The sequence below is a fragment of the Cardiocondyla obscurior genome, linkage group LG12 (genome assembly GCF_019399895.1).
Source record: "Cardiocondyla obscurior isolate alpha-2009 linkage group LG12, Cobs3.1, whole genome shotgun sequence".
NCBI classification, from domain to species: domain Eukaryota; kingdom Metazoa; phylum Arthropoda; class Insecta; order Hymenoptera; family Formicidae; genus Cardiocondyla; species Cardiocondyla obscurior.
Window position 1 is genome coordinate 2488422 of NC_091875.1, and position 20103 is coordinate 2508524.

The 20103-nt window shown below is 43.2% G+C and overlaps 1 protein-coding gene across 2 annotated transcripts in view; it reads right to left on the reverse strand.

Annotated features, from left to right (window-relative positions):
- Positions 1-8678: 8678 nt before the first annotated feature.
- LOC139107264 (uncharacterized) overlaps positions 8679-20103 on the reverse strand; it is a 33903-nt gene continuing 22478 nt past the window's right edge. The window contains exons 3-5 of one of the 2 annotated variants that reach the window (XM_070664709.1): positions 18262-18380; positions 14951-15044; positions 8679-14742 (exon numbers count right to left, since the gene is read on the reverse strand). In XM_070664709.1, the coding sequence (XP_070520810.1) occupies positions 14575-14742; positions 14951-15044; positions 18262-18380 (381 nt within the window). In that variant the 3' untranslated portion in view covers positions 8679-14574. Of the gene's footprint in view, positions 14743-14950; positions 15045-16859; positions 18076-18261; positions 18381-20103 lie in introns of those variants that run through there. The other variant, XM_070664710.1, reaches the window with a different exon arrangement.

Genomic DNA, 20103 nt, shown 5'->3' on the forward strand with positions numbered 1-20103 from the left:
AGTTACGACTCTCATTGGATGCCCAACATTGACTTAACTTTGCATAAAATTACCACGGAGCGATTAATTGACCGGCGAGCGTTTACGCGATCCCTTTTCTGCCCGAGAAAAACGCGTCTTACCGCGAAAGATGCTTTCCCGTTCATAAATATGCGCGATCATTAACGAACGGTTGGAGTACCGCTTTTGTTTTCCTCGTTATTCCGCGGGTTCGTGGCTTCGATTGTTGACGGCATCAATGAAAACAGTTTTCTTACGCGAGATTAACAACTTGTCGGCGCGTTAAACATCGATTATCCAACATAATCGATTCTATGCGCGTTTCGCTTCCCAACTCCCAAAATTTCCGGCCGTTGCCCCAGATATACGAGTTATCGAGTTCATAATTAACGGCGTCTCCGACAGCCACGCGTACCGAGTTGCGATACACGAGCGAGGTGCGCGGAATCGGTGCATCGCCGTGGAAACTTTGCCGTGTAAAAGTTCTTCCCTTCAGCTTGCAACTAAGTCAGACCGATAATACAGCGGCACGGTGCGTAGAATTAGGAGCAGCGCGATAACAACGATGCCGAGACATCTTCAGCCTCCGAAAAGCGAATATCGAGGCACAAAGTGCTCGAGCTGTAAATTAATAAGTCGGTTTATTTTACAATTAGAATTAATCTCTAAACTTTTATATAAATTCAAAATACTGTAGTCTCGCAAAGTTTTCTTTTTTCTGCTTCTCGATTGAAAACACCGTGTATTAATTTAATGTCGTAATATATACTTGTAATTTATACAATTAATTTTTTATTTGAGAGTACTTTTTAAGAGTACGATTCAACTACACTCGGCGTAATTTGCTACTGAAGGCAATGTAAAGCCGTGATGTTGTTGTTCGTGGGTGGTGACTACGTTCGCAAAGGAAAGGTGGCAACTGAAGAGCCGAGAGACTCGACTGCGAAAAGGGCGAAGTACGGCGCGGCGAGGGTGGAAGCGGGAAAGACCCCGCAAAGGCAGACGGAGAACTGTCGGCAAACTGCATTTACCATTGTTACTTCAAAGACGCGCCCGGCATTGTGCCCTCCGCGTAACTTTCCTTAACGATCCTGCGGGCTCGCTCTTCGTGTTTTCCCTAAATACGACGAAACTCGGAGATAAGCCGAAACCAGTTAAGGCGTCACGTGAACCTCCCTCGGCCGACCTACCCCTATCCGCGCTGCGCCGTTTGCTTGCCCGGCCAGAAATCGTTTAATCTCGGCGAAAGGATGTAGCGCGAAGAGTTTACCAACTCCTCGACCGTTCGGGGTATCCAATCCGCGTACCTTCGCCATGATCTTTAAGCACTTCATTGTTCCGCGAAACAACGCGTGCGCTTGACCCAGTGTCTTTAACCTTCATGGAAGGGGGAAGGGGAAAACTGTTGGAAAATGCGTTAAAACATGCGGCCGCTGAGCTCTCATTGTTGTTTCCAAAGATGCCATTGTTGGGCGGCGAAGGCGAAACGTTATCAAGGAACTTGAGCTGAAGTTTGATAACCGCCGGTGGCTCGAGTATACTACTTTCGCATCTTTTCTAATGAATGAAATACATCGGCTAAACCTTCCGTAAAAGTTTCCAAAAGAAAAATATTATAAATATAAAATAATGCCACTGTGAAATTGAAATTAATTATGTAGTTGTGTGTAAAGGGTTTTTTCTTCGTACGTTTGCTATCTATGCTCTTTTTTTTTTTTTTTTTTTCTACATATTTCTTTCGCAAAAAGATTTTAGCAGATTACACCGAACTTCATTATACTTTGCGCTACCGTCGTCGTTCCGTTTTCTCTTGCCTTTTTCGCAACTGCGAGTTGCCTTTTCATACAGGCGCGTATAGTAGCGACGCTATTTGCCTGACTTGCAGTGAAAAACGAATCTTCGTCTTTCAAAGGTCCATTTAAAGCGAGAAAGAATTTCGGTCCCGTTTTCGAGACAATTAGGCGGACGTACGCAATATCGTTTTGGACGACGAGATTGCGTAAGGATTATTTTAATTCATAATTTTTACGTATGTAGTTTTATATACGTTTGTAAATAAATTTTTCAATGTAAAATCGACCGAAAAGCGGATCGAGCACTTTCGAAATACTTTTACGAATTCTCGCGCACGAAAGAATATTTGAAGCTTTCATAGCTGAATGTTTGTAAAAAGATAAAGTAGTAAAGTGTAGGGAACGCGCCTGTCTAATGCATTTGGTTGTTTTTGCAAAAAGATTAATCTCTCTCGAAATAAACAGAACGGAAAGTGGTACTTTATGTAAATAGCTTGTAAATATTCCGACTCCTCGACTGCGTGGGACAAGTGTTAAAGAACAACAGCAAATTAGATTTAAAAAAATGCGAGTTTACATTTCCATTTATTTTTCGGCCGAATTTCACTTTTAAATGGAAAATACATTTCGGTATAAAACGTTATTTCATTCTTCCTAAACCGACGCGTTTACGAGAGAATTTTTCTGCAAAATATTTAAATTCTTTTTACATCTGTAATTGCGCAAAGTAATCAGGTTCCGCAGTAGCGATACAAGTCGAGAGGAAAAGAGAAAAAAATAGAAGAAGAAGAAATAAAAAAAGAATTAATTGCTGCAGTTGGGTGGGAAATTCGTCTGATGAATTCAAGTGGCTGCTGAGACTTTCAGAGACTTGGCACGCGAACGGCGGAGGAGTGGCGCGAGATTACAGAAATGACGACGTTGGTGTAATAGCGTTACATCGCACGCCGCCGTCCCTTCGCTTAAGCGTTGTTACGCGATTTCGCGCACAGAAAGCGACGCGATTAGAATTCGTCGCGCGGCGCGCGAGATATTATCGAGAGGGACAATGAAATTAGCCATCGCCATTGAAATTGAATTATTTCAAGCCGGCAACGTGAAACTGCGCGAGTTTCCGTGTGTATGTGCACGCGTCCTTCTAGGCCGACCGCATACAAAGTGGCGAGATTTCGGGGAAGGCGTCGACGCGTTCGATCGATGTTCGCGTTAATTAGATGGCGGACACTACGATAGCCGATAATTATGTGACGCTCCCTTAATGATACCGAAGTCGCCTGCGATACCCTTTCGTTTCGCACGCGCGTCCCGAGAATAATTTTCGCTGAAAATTATCGTTGCCAGGAAACGCTTTATTATCGATCCAATTGACCCGGATTCATGAGGATGCATTAGGTCAACGCGGAGTCTATCTGCATTCTGACGGGAAAGAAGTGACAATGCGCTCAAATCTTTTTTCTTTTTTTTTATTTTTTTTTTTTAAATCGACGTAGATTACTTCGTCTTTTATCGAGTATTGAACTTGCCTGGAGAAACGGCTTAAAAACACGCCGACATTGAATAATCTCCCAGCTCGTCTGACGACCCGTGTACGAGCGAAATAAGGTTCGCGCGCCGTGCCGTCGATCTAAATTGCAAAACGGGGATTCCACCCTCCCGATCGGAAGAGTCTCCGCTCGCGTGCGAGTCTCGGCATAAAAGAGATTGAACGTGATATATCGGGCACGGGGCGACTTTCCGCGCGCGAGCGACGCACCGATAAATATTGCAATATGGCGGGCAATTTCGTAATATCTCACTAACTGATCCCTATCGCGCAGCCGTGTTGCGAGGCGCTCTCATCTCGTACTTGGACAGTTCAATTACTGAGCTGGATGCTATACAACCGCCCTCCACCCTCTCGTTCTCGCTCTTCCCGGAGAACATTTTCCTCGTTCTAACTACACTGAGGAGATTCGCAAGGTAATCACCCCTCCCGTGACGAGATGTACAGATATCGATAATAAACATAGGGTACACTCCCCAGTTTATCCGCGCAGCAGCTTTACTCGCATAATTCTCGCAACAATAATCTGTGATTCATTTTTTGAAATGTGATTAACTATTATATCTTTTTCTTCTTTTTTTTTTTTTTTTCCCCATTCTTTTACGATGCAGATGGAATCCATCTGACGGTTAATTCAGCGCGAAGCGCAGGCACGAGTTACCGTGACTTAAATCGCGGCTTATCTCGGGACGATTGCGTAATAATTATAATTCACGCCGACGGGGGGGCCACGTCGCGTTAAGATCCCATTACGGATTTAACGACGATCTTATCGGCATCGTATACCAGACGACGCGGTAGGAAATTTCGCCGCAAATCTGCCTCGCCGAATCGCTGCCCGATTTTCGTTCGCGACACCCTTGGGACCTGAGAAACGTTACGCACGAGCATCCGAAATAGCATAAACGCCGAGACCCAACGGCGGCTGCTGAACGCGGCTTAATGCTTCTGTACTTTTACGTTCCTTGTTCAAGCGGAGTCGAATCTTTCGCAGCAAAGTAGGATTGCATTTACCTTGCATCTAACGTTCCGTATGTCGGAAACTATTATCCAGCCCAGAAAGTTACTCACGGTAATATACTTTATTCGGAGAAGTATTATTCCCCGATGTGAAACAGATATAACATCATACTTTCCGAAACAGACGTTCTTCACCGTCCTCCCCGATTCTCTCGTCGGCGTTGTTCGCGAAGTCGTAATCCATTATTGCCGACGTGAGTCGTAACCACTGCTATTCGTCTACGTAAATCCGAAAGAAATGGCCGCGGCCTCGACATTAGACACGCTCGTGCGACTTTTTCGCGCGAAACGAACGCGAAATGTTTCCCATTATTACGATGGATTCTGCGCGGAAAGATTTCGCACGGCGGCAATTTCCTCCTCCCCCGGGAAAATTCGGCACCCGCACGTAGATTTCGCGACCGCCCTTCCTGCCCCCCTCCCTCCCCCTTCAACTTCCAGGACGGATTTATGTTTTCGGTATTGCGCTCTGAATCGCTGATTTACGACGTATACGGCACCATTACGTACATTTAATCTATAATCCAATTTGCTTTTCGTCACTGCGGAGCGGAACGTCCGAACGATTACAGGCGCGCGACGTGATCGGAATACTTCTCCACTGCGTATATTATGCGCGTTTTTAAACCGCACCGGCGCATCGATTTTATCATTTCGAAGCGACCTAAGCAACATATATAGATTAGTAATTAACGTAATGCGCAAGTCGGTTCAGAAGATACATGCATTAAAAAATTGATTTTCCCCCTCGTCCATTACGTAATTGTACGATTACGTACGTATCCATTTCTTTTATTTCTTCAGCCGTAAAATTTTTTTTTTCGCAAAATGCAAAGCAAGGGAAATTTTTTTTTTCTGTTTTTAATTAGAAAAACTATCAGCTCCGCTTTCTTTCTTTCTCGAGCGCGCTATCCACATATCTCTAATGCTGCTTCTTTATTTGTCAGCCACGAGATAAGTCCTCCGGCGCCCAGTTAATTTCAATCTACTTTAAGAGAGAGCTATGCTAATAAGGGCGGCAACGTCCCCGCTCGTTAAGTCAATATCGGACATTTGCCGGATAAAGCCGGTTCTATATTCTCTATCAGAAGTCGCTCTTCCTTCGGCGAGCTCCCCCCGTACTTTCGATAACTTCCGTTGAATTTTATGTCGTCATCGAACGCCCGCCGACTGTGCGGCGACCGATCCGAAAGTTTGTGCGAGTTTAGTAACTCCGGCGCGACGTTACCGTCGAAAATGTGTTGCCCATTAGCGAGGCGTTTAAGAAATACTTACTGAACTTTTCAGCATCGGAGGCAGCTCTGCGTCGCAGCTGTGACAGGCTCGTCCGTTCGCGATGACCGACGTCACGTTTCGGACGAAATGACTAATTATTTTCCAATGTTGTCGCGCTGATTTATTTCCAAGCACTACCACATCCTCTCGGTCTCTCACTTTCCTTCCGCGCAATAAATTATTTTGATTTAAAAGAAATTTAAATCCCGTTGTTTTGAATATTCCGTGCAGCTCCTCCGTGCGACTGCGATTTGAAAATTAAACCTCATTTCTTTAAGGTAGAAGCGATTAAGATCACGGAATCGAGTCGCATTAACATACTTTTAGTCTTAATTATACCTCACGCCGCTCAGAGTTTTTGTACGTAATTTATGATAAAGGAAAAGAAAAAAAAAGAATTTGGTTTATCGGAGGGCGAAGATTGATCAAAGATTACGTTAACTTGCCGGGTCTCGGAGAATCCGCGGATTCTGACAGATAAAGTCGGTTACATTAGGAAAGTTCTCCGACGGCGAGTTACTTATCGTCGGCAAACTCACCATCGGAACCGAGAAGTTATCCTTTATTATTCGCGAGTGTTTTGAAACAGTAGTCAATTAAAGTTAAACGAATTTCATCGAACTTCTCAGCGTGCTATTTCCATTTCTCAACTGTCTATATAATTCGCCACGCTATCCTAATTATCTCCGTGTCGTTTGAATTACGTGTCTTCATTCTACGACATCCGAGCCGACAGGTATTCCCCGATGGGAAGAAAGAATGGGAAGAGTGAAATTGAAAAGCGATAATAAAACTTCGTTTTGTTATGCGTAAATGTAACATTTATTCAGCATAAATTATGACGATAGATACATAGATTAGGTATAGATACAAAATGAATTGACTGTAGACAGGACTGTAGTGAAAATACATCGAACACTCACGCTTTCTTCGCTCCGGCAGTTCTCTTACTAGTAAGAAGCACATTTGTATCTTTCGTTTAACTTTTTTTTTGTCCCCCTTTCCTCCTCGATTCTATAACAACAGCTCCGGCTTGCTTGATATATATTAACTGTTCATCTGTTTTAAAAATTAATGTCTTTTGATTGTGCGAGTCGGTTGGAAATTATTTCATTCCAGGCGAAAATGTTTGATTCTCACTGGATTTGCTGCATCGGCTAGAAACTTTTGATCTTTTCTTTTTTTTTCTTTTTTTATTTATTTATTTTAATTTTCTTTTTTTTTTTTTTTTACTTTTATGACACTCCCAATCCGAGGAACGAAGAAATCGCAATTAACTGATTATCTCTGTCGCTCGTTTTGCGAATGCAGGCGCGGAGAGGAGACCCCGAGAGTATTTCGAGGATCTCTTCAGGCGCATGGTACCGCACGATTAACAACGCGACAACAGTGGCGAGAATAAAGTACAATATACGATTACACACGTTATCGCGCAGACAATATACGTTTCATAGAAAATATATAGCCTCGGGTTTCGCGTACGACGGAAACATTTTGTGCCGTTAGCTCGTTTTCACGACTGGTTATGCAATATCAATGCGAACGAAAAGGCTTTACGATCAATATTGCATGTATATCAGATGCGAGAATAGAAACATTATATTCGCGATTGTTGCCATTCGCAGTAAAAATTTAAAGCACGCGTGTCAAGTATTCGAAGGTGTGCCGGTGCAAAATAAATCTCAATTTAACGACGGCACTTGTTGAAGAAAACGTTCATTAAATATTCGAGTTTCGTGAGTTGAGATATTGAAACACGAAAGTGCGGCAAGCAAATTAATTATCCAATTAATTATCTGAATTAAATGATGTTATAAATTCAATAAAATCAACAGTGGTTTCAATATTAATTCAGAAACAAGTAGGATTTAATGTAACTGAAAATTAAGTGTTTACTAATGTAAATTAAATTAAAAGAAGACCAAAAAAAAAAAAGAAAAAGAAATGTATTTATATTTTAGAGAAATTCCGTTTATTGCTCGATTTAAGCCCCGAATTTACTCTAGCAACTTTTATCAGCGTCATTCATCGTTTGTTGTATTGCCCCTTTATTCGGATGCGTTTGCAGCGCAATCAGCGTGTACAGTCGGCCACTGTTGTACGCCCTTTCATCGTGGGTACCCACCTGCAATCCCGCGCGGCGTCATCGCGCTCATTAAGCCTAGGGTCTAATCGATTAATTAGACGTACGTTGTTAAACGAATCGTGTGTGCGTTACGCATTGATGGTGGTTTCGCAGAGAGACCTTAAGAGCTATCGCGCCAAATGCTCGAACCTCGAGATTTGATTCTTAATCAGATGCGAAAACGGTGAGCAATCGTTCGCCGAAACTCGCGGGCGTCGTTTATTCTAAAATATCGCAATACACCGGACGAATCAAAACCGACACAATCCCAGCAGATTCTCCATCGCGGGCTTATAATAAATTTTCTAAAATAGGCGACAATGTTTTAACGATGCGATTTATGAATAAATGCAGAATTTGATACTCGCGAAACTGTACACGCGAGCTGTTCTATCCGCGTAGGTATAACAATGAGGAGGGAGGGTGGGGGAAGGAAAAATTCGCCGGTATTAGAAACCACATTTGTATCGCGTTTTCGCTTTGCTTTCATTCATGAATCACGTGTAAAATATCGCCCCCGTATTTCAGTCGCTGTCGAGATCATTTTTTGCGTGTCTACGCCGTCGAAATTCTACCGGTTTCAATTCCCTGCCGCTGGATAAAACGCCTGGGGACCGATCCGTGTCTCGATCAACGAAATCGCACGCCAGTACTCTCTGGGATTTAGCACCAGATAAAAAAATAAAGCCGCCCCCCGCCGCTGCCGCCGCCGTCGTCTATCGCCGCCGCGGAGGAGCGCGCAACTGTAAATTTCTCGACCGGCCGAGAAAAAGGAAAGAAAGGCGAAGGGGTTGGGGTGAAGGGAGTGGAGAAAACATACGATAACGCGAAACGCAACAATGTGTGCAAAATATCGTTTTCATTTATCACTAAATATATCGCCGTAACCTATACGTATGTATATATATATAATATATATATATAATATTTATATATATTTATTTTTTATGTATATATAATGTCGAATACACAATATGAATCGATTTTTTACCGATTAATTAATGAGGATCACAGCCATAGCTTTGAATACGAATGTTTTGTTCGTATCTTTTTTTTTTTTTTTTTACTTGCTCCTATTGAGACCAGTACAGTGTCGTAATCAGTTTTATCAATCGTTACAAAGATACATTTCTTCTCTCGCTACTTCCTACGTGACTACACATCGATTACAACGAGACACAGATGCGACAGTCGCGCGATTATTTACAGCAATGTGGAGAAACGAAATGAATCGTGAAATCGAACTGAAGGCACAGTTATAATAAGGTGAAAATTGCGAAGCCACAAATGTAACATTGCGACGTTATGTACATGGATCATTACTTCAAAGCAATTTTAGCGAAATAAGTTTCAATGTTATTAGGGAAGTTTCCTAATACCGTAGCCGTAACCGTATACGATAAATATTAAAGCTATGCTCGCCATCGTTACAAGCCATCTATGGATTATGCAGCCAAATTTGGGTCAAAATTAACTCTCGCGCGATCTTAGCATAAAACCGTAGCGTTCGGAGAAAGTAATTCGAGTTCGCAACGTCTCAGGACCTAAAACACTTTATCTGCTTCGAACGTTCTCTAATTTTTAATCTTACTATTTGTTAATACCGAACCCGACTGTCGTATCCTTAAAAAAAAAGAAAAAAAAAAGAAAAAAAAAAGAGAAAATGGGATCGCTGATCAGTCGCGATCGCGCCGACGCTTCCTCGTTATCTGAAGGCTGCGAGATCGCGAGTCGAGGATCTTAGCCGCCTAGAAAAAATAAGATTTGCCGATCAACGTTCGCATGAGCGGTGAAGATTCGACTGGCGTTCTAACGAGGAGGTAGAGATAAGAGAGGACGCGAGGGGAGATATGGAGGGTAAGGGGGGAAATGCCAAAGAAATCGATTTGATGAAAAACGAGAAACGGAGCGTCGACGGCGTCGCGACGTCCGGCGATGAGCACAACGACCATTGATTCTGCTACGATCACTACTTGGCACTCTCTACGTTTACGATCTCGTTATATCTCGAAGATAGGGTACGACTCGCTTCCTCCGTCGCATCCGGAGATCGATTTTGATTCTGGTTTCATCGATGAGATAAGAATTAAGTCAACGTATTTAACAATGTCATAAAGAATAAAAATTAAGAGTTAAATGAATTTCTTACGCGATTCTCTGATAATCACTCCAATTTTTATCACGAGGTAAAGTAATAATAGAGATATCACAACTTTTAAATATACGCGCACCTACGAAAATGTCACAACTTATATTTAAATTCACTTTCGACGATGTTTTCGGATGCGATTAGGTAGCGCGACGTGATAAGATAGACTAGAGACCCGTTATGCAGCTTGAAGACGAAGATAGGTGACCTCTCTTTAGACTTGAAGAAAGCGTGCATCAGTGGGTCTAGACTACGGCTAAGTAGTTAGGAGGGACCGTGATATCGGACGTACGTATTCACTTAAATCATCCTAAAAGGCTTATAAAAGACTACGTCAAAAAGTGAAGATACAATCACTAATATTTTAGGCGACACGATAATACAATTCGGTCGGAGGCGAAACCGAGAACCCTCGCGTTCATAAATCGAACAAAGTTTTTTTTCTTTCTTTTTTTTTTTTTTTTTTTACTTTTGAAAATTTTAATTGAAAATTTAATTTGTCGAATTTAAAAAAAAAAGAAGAAAAAATAAATAAATAGCAAATAGTTAATAGCTCGAAAAACATTGGCACTCTGACATTTTCATTATAGAAAAGTATTGATTTTTGTTACATAACGGACACGTGTTTGTGACTGTCCGGGAAATTTTCCAATATTATCGACATCTCGTTGCGCTTCACTGCCACGTACCCAGAAATATTTGTCGCTCTTTGCACGAGGGTTTAAAAGCCAGCAGGAATTTCGGCCGTAAATGGCATCAATAGCCTATATAGAGAGAAAGAGGAGGAGTGAGAGCGGATGGCATCGAATATTCGCGATTCGCCGGGGGTCTTAACAAGTTCCGCGCTCATAGATCGGCTTCCTGTCAAGTCACGTCAACCGGTAGTGTCATAAACCGGCGGTCATGAATCTTAAGGGTCGGAAAAGAGCGAACGAGCGGTACGTCGTCGTCGTCGTCGTCTCGTCTGGGGCTCGCTCGTTCACTCGGCGCCGGAAATTCCGCCGTTGTTGAACTTGGAAGCCGCGGCGCCGTAAAACGGAAGCGAGGCTTTTCGCCAAGTAAGAAGAAAAGCGGATCGTGTCGAACGAAGCGCTACGTTTTACCGGAGAAATAACCCTTCGCCGGGAGGAACGAGTTACGAAACTCGCTATTTTTATCGTCCTGGAATTTAAATTTGTAATTTCATAGACTTGCGAGGGTTCTCGGCGCAAGCTCCGTAGATGAAGTCCGCCGCTATTGTTGAAAACAATCTAACTACAACGGGCGATCCGTGCTAGATCTAGGGACTAGATCGGCTAAAAAAAGCGACTGATAAGCGCTAATCTATTAATCTACAACATCAACGAGGCTCTCGCAAAATTTTATCTACTGGCGGTGAAAGTACTGTACGCGTACGTGTGTACGAGTGTATATACGTAGGTTTCATACACTATATACTTATTTACATGCAATGGTGCACTTATCTTTATCGATTCTTCGCTTGATTTTCGCAATTCAAGTAACCTGGCTAATGATAACGAACTTGAGTTTGACACACAATGGCAAGTACCTGTACAATGAACCCTCGTTAGACCGAATTCGGGGAAACTCGAAACTAGCAGTAGTTCGTAAAGGGTGGCGGCAGAGAAGGATTTGTGGCGTTAGACGAGTCAAGCTAACGAGAGCTTACCTTATCATGAACAATATCGGTTTACAGTGTTACTCCTTCCGCCAACAATCGAAATTTCTACCAACGTTGATTAAAATCGTGTCAATTGCCGAAGTAAATGGCCAATTTTTTTTTTTTTTTTTTTTTTTTTATACCTCCTTGAATTGCGAAACAACGTTTAAACCCTGTGAACATGCAACTATGATCGAACGAGAGACTCGAAGGATCTCACTGGATTTTGATTGCTTCTATTTGCGCTAATTTGAGAAAAGCGCCCGTTATTCAGCAATGTTAAAGTAAATAATTAAGAGTAAGTTCTAACGCAACGCGTATCTTAATATAAAAATGCGAATGACTTAACTTTCCCGCGCACTATTGCACACAATATTTATTTGGCATTATAGGTAATTCTTTGAGCAAAAGCGGAAGGTACTAGATTTTTTTTTTTTTTCCGAGGACTATAAAGGGGAGTCACGCACGACGCGTTTATTACAATCTAATTTTTGAGACCGTTCGTTCACCCTTTCCTCTACAGACAGCGATGTTAAAATTATATTATAAGAGCACGCTTATTAGTAGAACGTAAAATTATTTGAAAAACCGCGACGTAGCGTTCGCAACATCGGTAATTATCAATCACAAAAAAATAAAAAAAAAAACAAGCCGTGTAACAATAATCATATTAAATGTCACTTAAATTTAGCGCATCGAAACGTAATCGCGTCACGAATAACGATACGAAAAGACTCGTCGAATCTTTTACGGCCGTCTCCGTTTAACGGAGGCTTTGCTCCTCGACCGACTCGCCGGAATCGCGTTTCGTCCCGAACGAACGGTCGATGATCGTTGACTTTGATCTCGATCGGGATGCATCGTCACCGGCGTGAGTGACTTTCTACTCTTTAGCAAAAATAAGTGTCGTGTTACGCATTTACAAGACCGGCGTACGATGGATCCCGCGTGTGCAATGTGGAACGAAAAAGAGAGAGAGAGATAGAAAGAGAAATCTCTCGCTTCGTGTCACGCGTTGTGTCCGGCATCAGTGCGGCGAAGCTTTCTTTCTCCCGCGGCTTTTCTACCTTCCTTGAGCGACGTTCGTCGGCGGTGGCTCAAAGAAAGGGGCGCGTAACAAGCTTTGAAATACCTTGTAAGCCGGCTACACGCTACAGCTATATACTGCCTATAAAAGCCTCAGACCGGCGAAACGATATTTATAACCGGGTCCCATATGAAATTTTCCATTCTAGCGAACCGTCAAACTTGAACTGCGATAGACGTTCTCCTTACCCCCCCTTCCCCCACCCCTCAACCACGGGCGTGTAAGGAAATTTGATTACCGAAGATATAAAACCGGCGAACGCTGAATCACTTTGTAGTAATAATTTTATACCTTCGTGAATTTAATTGCGCTTGAAGGGCGCGGTAAATTTCAATATCTACGTTGGAAGAAATATGGGATGAAAATAATTGACGTGGCATTTAGCAAGTTTTAGATTTGAAAAATCGTTTCGTCCGTCCCGGGGCCTTTTCACCGTGCGCACTCGCGCGCTCTGACTTTGTAGTAATTGTCAGGTACAGTGCTCGTCGACAATGGCTCCACGAAATTGGCACATATAACACTAATCTAGGCAGCTGATTCGCCGTGGATTCACCGAGAAAAAGCCTTAGCCATTAATCACTTACTAATTATAATCCCCGACGAGGCGGCGGCAGCCATCGATGCGCCGATCGATGAGAAGCAGTGTACCTTGCGAATTGGAGGAGTGTGCGCTGCGCGATCTTGGATTATCGCCGGCAGAAAGTTGCGAGTAACTTACGTGCTAGTACTTTGGTAAAACGATTTTCGCATCCTCTCGATTAACGTCGCCCCTCTGTATGCGCTCCCTCGCTTATAGCGTTTATACGTATCGACTCTCGACGACTTCCATTAAGAGCTAATTAATTCGACCTAGTTTAAGGACTATCTTTGGACGTTTGGCTCTGTTGCGCAGGGCCGCCTCTCGATCTTTGGTATCTCGTCTTTACATCGCGATAGCGACGAATCTACAGCGATTCTTACCTCCCGCGAAGAAAAGGAAGAGTCGCCGTCGGTTTTCAGAACGCTGCCAGGCTCCATCTGATCTCGAACCCGATTACGAGCGACGGTGACGTACCTTGACACCTCGAGGCAACAGAGAGACATTATGTAGCCCATTAGAGCGCTAATTTAGTTTTAATAAAGCCGTAATAAAGGCGTAAAGAAAAAAATTATATGCGCGATCTTAGACGTGAAAAGAATATTGCCGTCTTCAAAGACTTCCCGGTTGGTGAATTAAAGAGATTCATCGCGAGTTTATTTTATGGGAAATCTCGCGAAAGAAATATTTATTCTGTAAGAATTAAAGCTTCCGGCATTCTTTTTCCCCTTGCACTTCGCTCTGGCTTGATCTCTATTTCCTTCTTTCATCTCCACGATTTCTTTTATTACAGCGAGCTAATGTTGATTTTCCGCGAATTAAAGCTTCCTTTTTCACACTTCGTTTTGATTATCGTTCATTCTTACGACGTCTTAAAAGAAAAATGTAAATATCTAGAATAAAATTGCGGTGCTCTTTCTTCATCTTTATTCGATTTCCTTTACGTGCTTTTTTAAATATTGTTGCCTGTGTAAGATATATTCCCTACCTTCGACACTCTTTGCGAGCGATGAATGAACAAACAGGTGGATTTAGCGCTCTAATGTTGCATACAAGCTGTCTCTCCGGGATAAACGATCGAGCGCCTTCGCGATCCAGGTTTTCGAGGATTACGTTCGTTGAATCGACCTTCCCGAGGGCTTCGGGATTTCGCGCGATCGATCGTTGCGCTAAGGAGCGCGACGGCTTTCCGACGATCCGTCGTGCGGCGAGTGCATCCTCATCGGGCTCAAATGCGAACGCATGCGGAAGTGCATGCTCGCCTCTCCCGGCGGCCCTTTGCCTCCCCCGGCTACGTGTAATGCTCGCAGTCCCCACACTCGGAGAGCGTGGGTGTGGACGGACACTAGGTGGGATTCGGGTCCTCGTACGCCTTCTCGTAGTCTCGCCGCCGTATCACCGCGAAGTGGGTCATCTGGAAGGAGTTGGTCTTCTTGCAGCCGCGCTCCAGCGTGCCCGTCATACTGTAGCCCATGTTGAAGTCGCTCGACGAGACGTTCGACGTCAGGTACAGCTGTAACAGGGCGGCAAGCAGATCGATACGATATCACTGCGCTGCTCTCCCGCACACGCGACACTCGATAAGAACTCTTTTTTTTTTTTTTTTTTTTTTTTTCTCCCCGCTATCGCCTCGCCGATCGGTAAATAAGCAGGGATGTCGACGATTGTTTTACGATATTATTTCAGGACGAGGCGTAAAAAAATTTAGTATATGTTCATACCTTGAAATCAGGATCAGTAGTCATTCTCTTGAACGAGCCGATAATATAAAGCGTGCCTGTACCCGTGTCTACCATCTTTGCCTGAGTACTATACCTGGAACACGATCACGTTTTTTTAAATGAAAGTCTTGTGGTCAGTATTTTATTTATTATGTAATTTAATTAATTATTTTATTTTATTTTTATTTTATTTTATTTTATTTTTGAGGAAATCAATTTTGAATTAATTAAAAAATCTTTAAGCAGAAGGTACTACGGGAAGATATATTTTATATATAGTACTGTAAAAAAAAAAGAAAAGCGCGATTGATTTTAATACGCCTAGCATAAACAGCTATCAATTTGTCGTCTTCAGCTCATTCACTTTTCGTTTTAACGTCTTTGATGTAATCCTTGAGAAGAAAATACTCTCGAGCACACCCTCGATATTCTTAACCCCTCCGAGTTGTATTATGCAAAGGGTCGTGAGGCATTGTGCGTAGTCATAAAAGACGTTTTTGAGAGGCCTTCTGAGGAAGCAATTCGACCAATTGTTACTCTTCAGTAAAAATTCGCGAAAACTGTTTATACGTTACGTTAGCAAAAATAAAAATAACGAGTTAAGAGATTTTATCTTAAGTATTTCGGGGAGAGGAAAACTCTTTCTTTTTTTTTTCTTTCTTTTTTTTTTTGCGCATTAAGAAAGTAAATGAGAGATGGAAAGAGAGGTAGAGCGGAGGAAGTGGAATTCACCAACACCCGCACGGTCGACTCGAGGGGCTTATTCCGGCGGAGATACTTCTCGAAGACCGGCGACGATCATTAAAAGTTTAAACGGCCTCCATTGAGGCGAACGACGCGGCGCATCCGACACTCGATTCGAAGTCCGCCAGTTGCTTTGATTTCCTCGGCTACCTGTGAAAGGAAAGGGTGCGCGACGGAAAATCCGAACTCTCGAAGAAAAGCACGTAGAAAGACGTCACTTTCTGGCATTTACGCAGCTATGCGGGCGTACCAGACTCCGTGTGTTCGTGACGCAAACACGCCTGGAGAATGTCGTTTTTTTTTTGCTTTTTTTTTTACTTTTCCGCTTTGACGTTATCGACGGGCGCACAAAGTACTTTTAATATACGTGTAACAGCTGGCAGGGATCGAATACTTGAAATAAATGTCTGTCAGTCAGAAAGAAAAATAGACCGCGAAACCGGGTGGTGCTCGTTCGTAAGGACCATGGAAATTATGATAATCATTTATACGTTCCGACAAAATATAATAAGAATATTTTTTACGAATAAACGTTAATTTAATTAGAAGGAGAAATGACCGGATGATATCGAGCGAAATTATTAAAATCACGAACTGCAATTAGTGACGATAATTACATTGATAATTAATATGTGCTAATAGTTATATATTATCAATACTCTCGAGATTTTGTTTACTTTCTAGAGCACGTATCGGCTCATTATCGATAAATTGACGAGCTCAACGCGACATATTTGTCGAGTATCCCCAATCGGTTTGGATTCGGTTGCAGTCGATTGCACCGCGCGGAAGGTCGAAATCCTCGATGAAGATAAATGGCCGAGATTTCCGCGACCAACGAGCCGATCGAGCCCCGTCGTCGCGTTTGAACCTTTCGTAAAAGCTTTTGTTGACTGAACAATGATGGAGATCGGTATAAAATAGTAATTTTCAGGGATAAATTGGAACGCCGATGTAACTGTCCCGATATTCCAGCGTGATTGGCAAAGTTTTGTTTACTGAGCAGCGAGATCGAAGATTAGAACGGTGTAATCTTAATCTTTGTGATTCGAGATATCTTAGTTTGAACGTGAAATTTTGTTGACCTAAGCGGCGATTAAGAATTCGAACAACCATCTTCGAATTTCTAAAAAAAACTCCTGTCTTGATGTCTCAATCTTGCGAATTTCTTTTTTTTTTTTTTTTTTGCTGACTAAGAAAACCATCGGAATAGGAATGGGAGCGTCTCTTATCGAGAATCGAGCGGGGCTAGGAGCAAATTGAACAGTCGGTTGAAATACATGGCTACGGTGCAATACCGTTCGTGTTCGGTATCCTTGGCAGAGAATAACGCGAACTGTACACGTGTCCACGGACAGCGGAGTGGAAATTGATTCGTACAGCCAAGAGCCGTTATGCCATGTGTTTACTAAGACGGGCAGCCTAGTCCCTGTAGCACGGCTGGCGATACCAAGATGGGAATACGGGCACTCTGTAACATAGCTAACGGATATTTAGGCAAGTTCAGCCGCGTCTTCGCAAACTCCGTTCGATCCTGCGGAGACGTGTATACCCAATGCGTCGCGCTAAGGATACCTCCGAAATCAATTTTGATATATTAATCGCTGTATGACCCGTGCCGAGTTATATAGCGTGGCCATATGCACGAGTTCTCTTAATATTCTATCTTCAAAATAAATTCTGCAACTCCTTATTAATTTTAATAAGAGAAAAAAGGGGAAAATATAAATTTATAATTAAAACAAATATCATTCTTAATACATTTTATTGTTAATAATTTACCACAGATATGAAGTATTTAATTCTTCTCTCGGTATTAAAATACATATCGTGCGTATAACATTTTAACAGGATATTTAAAAAATATACTTTTATGACCAATTTTTTTTACGAAGAAAAAAAAAATGCAGGGCAACTTTTCCAAGGTATATAACATTTGATCCTGGGCGTCGTAAAATGTCGCGATTTTATCACAGTCCAGAGCCTAGTTGCCGACTCGTCTCTGCCTTCTCTTAGATTTATCATGGCTCTCAGCATTCGGAGGAAGACAATGAGGGCTACCTTTTCTTTAGCGCGCACGCGCGCGCGCGATCGAACGAATCGCTATAAATCGCAAGGCTCCTTATCGGCTTCGACCGCCAACCGGCGACCTTAACGGCGCCGAAATCTATGGTCGCCAGGAAAGTTCGACGGGCCCCAGTTTCCCAAAGTACGACCGTCGAGCGGAGAGATGTTTCACCCTGCTCCGGTTATACGGTATTCTGTCTCCGTTCGCGTTATCCGCCTCTATCCACTTTACGTATACGGTGCGCTCTCGTGAGCTCGTTATCTCGACGAGGATAACGCGACGCGCATTTTGAACTACCAAGATTTGAGGCACGCTGTAAACGGGCATTATGTGAAAATTACCTAGTATAATCGGACGAATAAAGAAAAGAAAAAAAAAACGACGTAATGAATGGTCAGATAAAGTGAGATGCTCAAATCGAAATATGATTTAAGAGCGTTAATATTTTCTTAGCTGTATTACGCTCGATACGACGATAGATTAATAACGATTCTCTTACCTTCTCGTTCCAGCGACTTCGACGACTTTGCATCGGCTCCGGCTCCACCAAAACGGCGTCAGGGTCCAGTAGGAACTACTCGCACTTCTCGCCCAGCCCTCCTCAGGAAACAAAAGGACCTGCGACAAACGGTGAGTCTTCTTTTGAATATTCAATTTTTTATTCGGAAAATCTCGAATACAGTCGTCGCAATTTTCTAATTCTATCGTCCTTGTCGGCGCATTAATTATCCGAGTCGCATCGTTGGTTTTATTTTTGGCCGAACGTATTTCGCGCGGTCGAGCATCTCTTTCTTCTAAGTGTAGGATAATAGAACGTTTGAACGTCGATAGTGAGCTCGCTCGTGAAGCTATAGCGGTCTCAAATAAAGTAGACGGGATTGGGAAAAAGGCTTCGTCGGGACTTCTTCGCGGCGTCTTCGACGAGTTCGAGGCTTCCCGAGGAAGATTTGTTGGAGCGAGTTCCTCCGCGGCGGGAGGAAGGGTCGCCTTTCCGTCGAACGTATCCTCCGCGAGAGGAGAAAAAGTCCTCGACCCTCCGTTCTGCGCGTCTCACCCCGGTGATCCGGTTTCCTCTTTGGCCTGCCCGAATCTCGGCTATGTGACCGAAATATTGAAACGGCACACCGAGCGTCGTTTCGTCTATCACGCACGCGACGCGGAGGAAGGAACGTGTCTCTCTCTCTCTCTCTCTCTCTTTCTCTCTATCTCTCTCTGTTTCCACGGATCCCTCGCACGCGATGCAGGCATCCGTCATCTCGAGGATTTTCCGTACCGCGAACGTGGATGAATCGCTCTTTAATCGGTACACATATCTCACGGGTAGCACGTGAGATTGTTATTCTTCTTTTTCGCTCGACAGCTTTGGCAGAAACAGGTGGGTTGCGTGAAAACTTAGCTCGTTTATATTGATCCGACTATCATTCATTTTACGTCGTGAGGCGTTGTAAAAGTTATGAAATCAAAATCTTTATATAATATTTACGGTGGCGTGGAAAATTGATAAAATTATTAATGCTGTCTCGCAAAGCTGTCCAAGATCCAGTCGTTTAGCTGGAAATTCGATTGAATCGCGCGCCGAGACAAATATTTCGCTTTATCAACGGAAACTATTTCACTTCTTCATTACTATTACCCGGCATCCGCAGAATCCCTTGGCAGCAGATTCGCTGGCGCCCAAGATATTCCGCGATAACCGTGCATTTCCGTCGAAATTACGATACGTCGTAAATTGCCATCTGTCAGCAAGAACGCGCTTTCTTCTTCCCTCGAGCGACGGGAGTGCTGGCAGCGAGAAAGAGGAAGAGGAAGACGTGGCGAAGTCGAAAAGACGCAAAGGGTTTGAGTAGGAGAAAGCTCTTCTCGACGATCGCATCCTTCTCTTCTCTTTTTCTCTCTCTCTCTTTTTCAGGTTACCGCGAGATAGCTCGTTGCCAAAATTTCTTGATTCGCTGGAATAGCGGAATAGTCGCCGAGGACACTCCGAAAAAGAGAGAGAAAGAGAGACGGAGGAGGGAGGAGGAAGGAAAGTGCGATTTTATCGGATCTCGTGGAATTGCATTCCCGCCACGTAAACGAGAATATCGAGATTCAGATGAACCTCCATCCCGTCCCTCGTTCCGATACGAGTCGGGGGCGGTGCAACAAATTCACGATTAACGTCCATTCCCTGCCCTCCTCTCTTTTATTTTCATCCTCGTTCCCCAATAGTAGCCAAATTGACGCCCGATAATCTAACGATCCTCGAAACTATGCGAGATCCTGATCGCTGCCTGCGCCGATCCCTCTGCGCCTTTTTATTTCCGCTCTAACCGAGATAAATCGCAGTAACATGTGCGCGATA